Raw genomic sequence first — 10436 nt, 5'->3', positions numbered from 1 at the left:
AACTGCACACTCATAGACTGCTGGGTTTCAAGAATGGGTTAAGAGAAATGAGCAAAGGAAAGGATTAAAACCCTCTCTCCTAACATAAGCAGCAGTGAAAAGTCTAAGCATTCCACAGAGAAAGTGCTTCAGCCTTTACTTCCAATCCGCTTCTAACAACTTCTCCTTGTCCCTAGTTGGTCACTGTAAAAAGTTTTCTCTTTGGTTCCCTACTCCTTCAGGAAAGTTTTGTCTCTCTCTTTTTTTTCTCTTTGTTGTGAACTTTTGCTTGTCCCCAAGCTTAGGAGAAAGTGAGCTGCATTAAAAAACAAACAAACTGAAAGAAAGAAGAATTAGATTCCACCGCTGAGCTGGCAAGAAATCCAGAGTTCTTGGCAGTCACAGAGTCAATGGAATGGCTGGAACATTATAGAATTTTGAGAGCAGCATCATGGTTTTAATACAAGTATGATGTTTCGCATACTGCATGTAAAGCTCAAGAATGCAGAAAGTATTCCAGCTAAAGAATTTGATGGAATAAAAAAGCAAATTCTAAGCCCACCTACTGCTTATAAAGCACAGATCAGTGTGGAAAAATTCCAAAAGCTTAAGATAAAAGAAGGGTAATTCAGAGGGACAGTGTGTACTTGTGTTCTCAAAATTCCTCAGCTAATCAAATGCTTAGTTAATGTCCGCCTCTGTATACTTGAACGGGAAGCAAAGGAAAAAAAAAAAAAAGAAAAAAACCCCAACCAGGATTTATACACAATTTTCCCTGTTGAACATATTTCAGTTCATATAGGCCTGGAGGCCTTTCCAATAATAAATAAATTTTTTAAAGATCTTTCTTACTTGTTTTCTCTGTTTGTCTTTTTTTTCCTACTTCTCCATACTGAACATAACTCAGACCCCTAAATCAAACAGAACTTAAAACATAAAAGTCAATAGCAATCTTTCCATTGGCATCATATTTTGCATCACATTTTCAGCAATTTACACTTTTAGATTCCAAATTCTACATGAATACTGCAGAGCTGGGAGCACTCAGAATTTCCCTCATTCAGGTTTTACCTGAACATGCTGTGTCAACAAATGCTGCTCTATTAAAGAGAGGTGCAACTTAATGACAGCTATCTGTTACATACTGATAACCTTCATCTCCCACTGAGAAGGGTCAGAGAATGCCTAAAGCTTCTTAATCATAATGAAAAGCAAGAACAGTTTCTATCATAAAAGTATATATTATTGGGGGACATTTTAAAAGTAGCTTTTGCAAATTGGAAGCAAGGTCACTTTGAGTTTGACACAGAGCTCTGTCTACCTTTCCTATTCCTAATATATTGGGAGAAGACTAATCAAGCAAGTAGCCTTTTTGGTAGCACTCAGAACTCCAGCTTTCAGTTGGAGGTAGGAAATGCAGAACTGACAAAGGGGAACAGAAGTATTTCCAGTTGTTTGAAGCTCAACAGCAACTGCCGGATTCAAGTCAGAAGGGTTGCAACCATTTTATCTGAATTGTTTTTGTCAGTTCCTAGTGACCCTGTTTTAATATGCACTTATTTTCCTGTACTACAGGACACCTAGAAACTTAACATCCCTCAGACAGCTTCGACAGCAAAGTGGTTAATGTTTGAAGAATGAGTCATTCTTTCCTTTGCCATAACATTGGGTTCTTATTGTACAACCCTGTACAGTACTTAGCAATATTTTTTAAAGATTTAAAAAGCAAAGAGTTACAAAACCATTTGCAATTAACTTGAAATAGAAAAGATAGCACTTTTTTTAAATCCCATTATATAGTACACCGTATAAATTACAGAGTATTCAAATGCATAAATGCATCTGTGTAACATTTATCAAATGTAATTTTTTCATTGTTGTTGGGGGGTTATTTTTTCCAGAGTTTTTTCTCTTTGTCCTAGACACCCCCATCTCCCCTCACTATCACGTATGACAGTGCTCCAGGTCTGAGACATTGCTGTTGCAGTATCGCATGTTGTTGGGGATGTGGCAGTCTGTGTAGTTAATGCCCCCGTTTGGGGTATAAATGGGCTGCAGTCTGAAATCTCCTTTAAGGAGCTGATCATTATTTAAGGAGACAATCTGGAAGCTGGTTTCCGTCATCTCCAGGATGGAGTTGTCCTTCTTGGTCCCTGCCTCGCAGTAGTCATCTTTCCGACGGCCCCGGTTATATTTCCACTTCTGGGAGGTGTAACGCCCTTTTTTGTGCATATGCCAGCAAAAAATACTGAGCAGGACCACCAGGACAAATATCACTGCACCCCCAATCAACCCTGCCAGCAGAAATGGGGAGCCCAGGTTCTGAGAAGTCGTCTGCTCATGGCTGGAGGGGATGTTGCTGCCATTGCTCAAAAAGGAAGCCTTGGTTGTGGCTTCTGAACAGACAGTGTCTTCTCCAGTTCGGTAACTGTTGTAAGTATCCAGTGGAACCAAACAAATCCGATAGGTGGATTTGGGCTCCAGATTTACCAAGCTTAAGTGTTGCTTCTCACCACTAACTATTCGTTCCTGAACAATTCCTCCTACCAGACTATGGCCCATTTTAACCCATGTGAGTTTATATGCCATCACGGTAAAGAGAGACATCCAGTTAACTTGGATGCAAGTGTCATTCACAAAATGGATGGAGAGCTGAATCCGTTCAGATATAGGAGGTGTCACCCTTTCTCCGTCCTCCCTGTCAGGCACAGTGGGGAGTGTGGCTATGGTGGGAGTGAGAGGATTATATTTGCTACTTGGGGGAGGAACTGATGAGGTGGGAACTAATGTAGTTGGCATGGCTGTAGCTGGGACTGGGGTGATGATAAGCGGCAGACCAGGGGTGGTGGTAGGACATGACAACATATTCATGTTGAGCTCCCTGACTGCCATACCTCGGACCTGCTCTGGTCCCTGGCACATAAAACCCCGTACATTGATGGAAGTGGGAATAAATTTGAGCCATTCAGTGACCCACTTAATACTGCAGTCACACAACCAGGGATTATTCCTTACAGTGAGTTGCCTCAGGTTGTGGAGATTATCAAATACCCCCTTTACCAACATCCGAAGTTGATTGTTGGAAATATCAAGACGTTCCAGCTTGTGGAGGTTTGAAAAGGCTGTAAGTGGTATATGGGTTATCTGGTTGTCCTGCAAGTAGAGCCTTAGCAGATGTGTACCTGGAAGATCGGGAGGAGGGTAGGTCAGTGAATTCCGCACTATTGAGAATTCCTTGAGCTTGGAGAGGTGGCTGAAGGTGCCTTCAGCTATGCCTTTATTAGTAAGGAGATTGCCATCCACAATCAGACGCTCCAGACTTGTAAGATTCTGGAAGGCCAGGTCTGAAATAACAGCAATTCGGTTTTCATCTACTCGAAGTTCTTGTAAGTCCACCGGAAGGCCTACTGGTACGCTGCTTAAGTGATTCTTGGACAAGAACAGAAGCTTGAGGCTGATGGCTTCCCGGAATGCCCCATCCTCGACGCCAACAGTGGAGATGGAGTTATCATCCAGATGCAGCTCTTCCAGCTTCAAAAGCTGAGCAAGGGCAGCCCGAGAAATGGTCTGAATGTTGTTTTCCTGCAGGTGAAGAACCCTGACGTTCTTGGGTAGGTTCATAGGGAATTCATCCAATTGATTGCCATACAGGTAGACTGTGTGCACAGACTGGACATTGTGCAACTCTGCAGGAAATCCAGCATTATTAATTTGGTTATTATGGAGGTAGAGGACGGTTACACCCTCCGGTATCCCAAGAGGCACTGAGGTCAAGCTTCGCTCATTACAGTAGACAAAGTTTCGGTCACAGCGGCACACTTTTGGGCAGGCGGAAGTTTTGGACACCTGCATGTAGACCCCCAGGGAAAAGATAAGCCATGATTTCATGAGAACAGCCCAATCGGTGGGCCACATTCTAGTCCACAAACCCATTTCTAATTTAAAGAAATAAAGTACCAAAGTGTTAAAGAACTAATAATAATAATAAAGCACAGGTAGCAAAATCTCAGGTAATTAAAATTGGCTTCTATCAATGTCCAGTGCTCGGGCCAGAGTCAAAGTCTTGGAGGCTAAGTATAAAATAATCCTTTTATAATTGGCCTACCTCCTACTTTTGACAAGAAAGCCACGGTCTTATTAGCCAGGGTTACAAAGTTTGTTGCCTTCCTCCATGTGTGCTGAAAGAAAGAATAGCTGTGTCTTTGCAGGTCAGCAACAGGTTAATTTAAAGCTACTGAAAGTTGTCTGTGTATGAGTTGCTTCGAGGGATAATATTTCCTTTCACTGAAGTCTGTTGGTGTTACACTCAGCTTTCTGAAGTCAGCAAAGTCCTCATACCAACTATCTGCCGGATCTGGCCTGCCTGTAAAAGAAAAAAAAGAAAAGAATAGCATGTAATGTTTAAAAAGGAAGATCAAGCCCATTGGAAGACTATTCTAAGGCTGTGCGCTTTATGGATTTCTGTAAAAAAAAAATCTATTAATATTAATCATTGTTTAATATTACTGTTAAATAGTCTTGAAATAGATTTGATGCAAAGTCATTGCAGTGATTGAAGGACTTTCAGTGACTTCAGTGAAGGCTAGATCTATCACTTGTGTTTGCATATTGTACCTCCAGTCTTTGTCTTCTCACAGTCTGTTTCAAATACTAGAACTGAAACATTTTTCAAACCTAAACCTAAACCATTTAACTGGAAATTTTTCTCAGATTTTTTTTTTTCTTTTGCACAACCACTGACTTCAATGAATGCTATTCACTGACTCTAGGACGTATTACTTAATCACACTCTATGTTTTTTTTAATTTCCTACCAGACTCTGGAATGTTCTGCTTCTATTTCTGTAATGGCATTATGTATATTCTCCAGCTTAATGCACACTGCCAAATTATTGCACCTCCCTCCACAGTGAATTAGCTACTTATGAGGACAGTCTGTTAAACAAGTATGGGAAGCCACAAATACAAGATACCCTGCTGTAAGGCATATATTTGCTAAACCTAGCGTCTTGATACTGTTTCTGATGTGAACTGTGCTGTCAACAGACTTGAGAATTAGCTTTCTACTAAATGAAACGGGCTCACATCTGCTAAGTTATTATTTTAGGATATCAGCTCAAACTACAGCAGTTCTGTGAGCAGTTCTGGAGAGCACTTTCTTTGAAACCATAAAGATTAGATAATTCTTTTAATTCTGCTACACAGTTGTCTGTGAATAGTTGTAGAAATAAATTTGCTAACTTTAGTATAGATGAGTTCTTTAATGTATATTTTCAGCTTTTAAGTGTACTTTTTAACTTCTTCCTTCCCAGTTATTATTTATTATTCAGATCTATAACAAAACAATCCAACTGTCTAAAGCATACAACAAAAGACACTACTGTATTATATGACGTTATCTTGTCTTGTTATATGTTGTTTCCAAAGACTGAAAAAAATGCTGCATTTTACAAACTTGAACCTAATGAAGGATATAAACTTTGACAAGTACCAAGCATGTGTACATCTCAGATCTTGAATTGCAGTTACATAAGCACACTATTTTTCCAGATTTTCATTTTGGAAAAGGGACCTTTAAAGGTCATCTATTCCAACCTCTCCTGCAATAAGCAGGGACATATTCAACTAGATCAGGTTGCTTAGATCCCTCTCCAACCTGACCTGGAAAGTTTCCAGGGATGGGGCATCTACCACCTCTCTGGGCAACCTGTTCCAGTGTTTCACTTCCCTCATTGTGAAAAAAAAATCTTCCTTATATCTAGTCTAAATCTACCCTCTTTTAGTTTAAAACCATTACCCCTTGTCCTATGGCAACAGGTCCTGCTAAAAAGTTTGTCGCCATCTTTCCTGTAGGCCCCCTTCAAGTAGTGGAAGGCTGCTATAAGGTCTCCCTGGAGCCTTCTCTTCTCCAGGCTGAACAACCCCAACTCTCTCAGCCTGTCCTCATAGGAAAGGTGCTCCAGCCCTCTGATCGTTTTTGTGGCCCTCCTCTAGATCCATTCCAACAGGTCCATGTCTTTCCTGTTCTGAGGGCTCCAAAGCTGGATGCAGCACTCCAGGTGGGGTCTCACCAGAGCGGAGTAGAGTGGCAGAATCACCTCCCTCGACCTGCTGGCCATGCTTCTTTTGATGTAGCCCAGGATGCTGTTGGCTTTCTGTGCTGCCAGTGCACATTGCCGGCTCATGTCCAGCTTTTCATCCATCAGTACCGCCAAGTCATTCTCCTCAGGACTGCTGAGAGTCCCTTCATCCCCCAGCCTGTATTGGTACCAGGGGTAAATTTTGCTGCCCCAGATGAAAACTTATTGGCTGAGATTTCAGGAAAACAGAATTTCAGTGAACAGAAATAACGTTTTAAAGTCTTTTTCCCCATTATTTAAGCAGTATAAGCACCATCCAGGTAATTCAAAAAGGAATGTAATTTAGGAGTATGTGAAAGCTTGTTCTTCTGCTACAGCTGTGCCGTTTATAGTATGTCCCAAATGCTGTTTTTGGAAACCCCATGGACTGACAGTGTAGAAAGTCTCTTTAGGAGTCAGACTGTTATAACCCTGCAACCTTGCACTTTAGATTACTGTATTTATTTGGACCATCATCAGGTATCAGCCTCAAGGCTAGAGCAGTTGGAGATAAAAAATGAGACCCTGAAAAGTCCTGTAGCTTATCATTATGAATTCAAATGGTAAATGTATGTATATTGTTATGCAGCCTATATTGTTGTGCAGCCTATACTGTTTCTTTCCTAGAAACAGTAAGATCAGCTACCCCACTGTTCAAGTTTTCTCTCTTGGAGGCATATTTCAGTCAAGAGTGGTTTCTTTTCAATTACATAAGATGACGTGATACTGTAGAGAAACTCTAACAGGATTACATTCTAACATGGGCCTAAGTGTGACAGCTTATCCGCCTTTAATATGGCCTGGCTCCCATCTAGATCATACTGCTCTGATCCGTCATGACACTGTCTTTTTAAAATAAGAAAGGAACGTGCAGAGCCTCCTCTGAGATGCTCAAGACCATACAGAGTAATAATAGTGGTTCTCTCACTCCCTTTCCATCATCAGAGTGAGACAGTCTGTACCTCCTAACAGGGCCAACACCCTTCACTGAGCTCTCTTTCAATTGTAAGTCCAATTGCTGATTAGGTTTTATTTGACTCCTGGGTATGGTAGGAAGACCAGCTGAGGACATGCAACCCCAGGCAGCTGCAGCTCCTGATTTGCTGGGAATCTCCTAAGGAAAGAATGTCATATTAAAACTGATTTATGCATTCACCTTATTCTAGGACTCTGCCCAGAGTACCTCTCACCTAGGTAAATGTGGCACCCGAATAAAAGATTTCAGTAATGACTCTAGTAAATTGGGTCAAACACACAGCACTTATCATTAGATATTACAAGTAAAACAGTTTTGACTAGAGAAGCTTGCACTCTGGAGTCTATTTCCTTTTCATTGTTACGTGGATTTTGCCCTTAGAAATCTGTTAAGATCTTCCCTTATAATAGTGAGAAAGGGAGTCCTTTTATTAATGCCAGTATCATAATCTCCAGCTATCAGTCCTTAATAAACTGATACTACAAAACTCAATGCAGAAAATATTTTTCAGCAAATCTCAGGGACCCTAATGCAAAAGTGAGTTTTGTTCCTGTGTTAGAAATCTCTACCCCAAAGACATTAAATAGATTGAAAAGTTGAACAACCTGCTTGATTTAAAAAAGAAACTCTGTGAAAGAAAAATATCCTCGACAAATTCCAGAAGGCTGGAAAAGCTGAAACAGTTTGTTCTTTAGCAAATTGCCAAAACTGAAGGCAGGTAGAGTAATTGAGCTTTCTCCCCATCCCTTATATGCTGGCTTCCTAAAGCAAGTTTTCTGTTTTCAATATTCTTACAAGATCTGAACCAAGTTTCTCTGCAAAGGAACTGATCATTTGCAGACGGAGAATTTTGGAAGCGCAGGAATCAAGGGCACTCAATATCCTTAGCTTTCATGACTTTAAATCTTGGGAATTGACTCATAAACTATAGATGCCAGTGACCTTCTTATTGTGAAGCTGGAAAGTTCTAAAAACCAATCTAGGAAGAGAGAATGATGATAAGGGAATCTGTAGTGGTTAACTTTAAAGAAATCAACAAACAAATACCTCAATAATAACACATTTGCCCATCATCACCTTAGTCATTTTTGTTTCTATTTCCTTACTCTGTACACTTGATTTCTATTATTTCTCACTATATCCTCCTTGGAGCACAAGCCACGTCTTCCAAGTGTCTAGGACATTTCCTGTCTTACTGCAGCCAGGATATTAAATCCCATTAGGATTTAAGGAATGATATAATAAAGTTGAGAAAATCATATTGGAATAGATGAGAACATATGCACCCTTTTTAGGTGGCCATGTCTGAAAATTTGGCTTAGTGGTCTGAGTTCCTAGCATCAATGGAAATGTTCCCTTTCATATCTTAAGAGGAGTTTCTGATCAACTTTTTTATCTCACTGTCTTTTTTGAAACCTGACATTTAAATTCCCTTTTGGCATCACTAATGCTAGCTGGAGAAGAACTATTCTGGCTTTGTGTGCTGAAGAAAAATTTTAAATTTGCTTTTGTTCAACCCTGCAACTGAACAGAACCTTTAAGATATTTGATTAAAGGTATTTAAAGGCTGAAACATCTGGCTGCAAGTTGAGAAGGTGAAGGTTTTATTAGCGTTCCCTTCACTGGTCAGAAGCATCCACAGAAATTCAAGCTTCAGTCACCCTGCTGTGCATAGCTATGAAAAAATTTAGCTTCAATAAACAAACATGTTTCAATAATTAATATATTACTACAATGCTACTTAATCATAAATGTGTGATATCTAGTTAAAAAAGTCCAATAACCCACTAGAAGCCTGCTTATGGAACTCTTTCCTACCTTACTGACCACTATTGCCTCAGTGGCTACGCTTATAGTGCTCAAGAAGCTCCAAAGCTGCCCTCAGGGCCATCCTCCACACCTTTCATGCTGCAGTCTTCCAAACATGCAGTACCAGGCAGAGCAGTCAAGGTTCCTGTGGCTGCCTGAAAACCTATTAATGTTCAGGGGAGATAACAGAGACACAAGGGAGGAGATAGCATATGGAGCACAGACGGCATGTGAATACTTACAGCCCTATGTTATAAGCACAGGAGTATTGTTTTGCTCATGAGGAAAGGTTGTCTGTCTTCATTAGTCTTCCCATGTTTTATATTAAGGCTATGAATTTTTAGAGGGAATAAAATTAACAATGCTTGGCTATTCTTTCCTTCAAGAAATCCTGAAAATAATAAAAAATAGGTCCTAGGAATCCAAGGCTTTTTCTCTGATATTCTAACCACTCAGCACCACTTTTCCTAGCAGTTCATCCATTTATCTGAACCTGAGTGGTATGCAACATAAATTGAAAGGCAAGCAAAACCAAAACCAAATGGTCATATCTACTCATTTCAAAACTACCAGTCAGTGACTCTCATTTAGCACAAAAACATTCAGCAAAAATTTTCTTGGCTTTACTGCAGACCAAGGTCATAATCAAGTCATAATCTTTCTCTACATAATTATAATATACAGTAAGTACAAGGCTATTATGTCTGGAATTGAATGACAACCAGAAAACAAATCTAATTCCATTCCTCTGAAACCTAGTACAGAGTTCCTAGTGCTTAACAAAAATGCCATCTGGTAACAAAAATAATTATGGAATAATACTTAACAAAACCCTTTTTTCCACATAAGTAGAGTTCACATCTACACACAAATGATCATCATGCTTTTCTTTAACTGAGTACAAGCCTAAGGTGTATATGTTTCTCTGTAAGTTCCTTGGTTTTGAACTTTGTGTTGAAAATGTAATGTGAGGCTACAATCTCTCCATCAAAGGCACAGAGAAAATGACCCAAAGGAACCAAAATGTTTTTACAGGAAGCCCTTTTGCATGCGTGCTCCTGTGGCTGCCTCATAGTTATGTGTGTGTATTATGTTAGAAGAAGAGGTAAAGAGGAAGAAAAAGAGCTGAAGAGGAAGATGAGAAACCAACCTTGGTACCCTCTTCTAAAGTGAATAATTATGTCAGGATAATGATTAGTAGCTAGTACTGGAAGGAAACCTTAAAGTGATTCCATACTGTTACAGACACTATGAAGTCTATACAGACAGCTTTGGGAGAAAAAGATATTATTGCTTTTGCAATACTGTTAGCAAAATGATTCAGCAAAAGTACACAAATGAACTCTTCCCTCATGTATTCTTTTCTGCTCTGATCAGGACGTTTCTGGTTTTGCCTCTCAATTTGCACTTACAATCATTCTCAAAAGCTTAGATCAGGCAGCTTGCTGAAGGCAAGTGAAACGGATTTGGATCTGTCTTGGTAGAGGCAAGAGAAAGTTTAGAGAGTGCTACATCTTGCAACAATGGTTGTAAAGACGTCATTCTCCATCCTTC

General features: G+C 39.9%; 1 protein-coding gene across 1 annotated transcript; it reads right to left on the bottom strand.

The window, feature by feature from the left end:
• Positions 1–1923: 1923 nt before the first annotated feature.
• Positions 1924–3912, bottom strand: FLRT2 (fibronectin leucine rich transmembrane protein 2). The gene has a single exon (XM_074149199.1). The coding sequence runs from the start codon at positions 3910–3912 to the stop codon at positions 1924–1926; it is 1989 nt and encodes a 662-aa protein (XP_074005300.1).
• Between the last annotated feature and the right edge of the window lie 6524 nt (positions 3913–10436).

Source organism: Numenius arquata, chromosome 6 (genome assembly GCF_964106895.1).
Source record: "Numenius arquata chromosome 6, bNumArq3.hap1.1, whole genome shotgun sequence".
NCBI classification, from domain to species: domain Eukaryota; kingdom Metazoa; phylum Chordata; class Aves; order Charadriiformes; family Scolopacidae; genus Numenius; species Numenius arquata.
The sequence above is the reverse complement of the archived record's forward strand: the minus strand, read 5'-3'. Positions and strand labels throughout refer to the sequence as shown.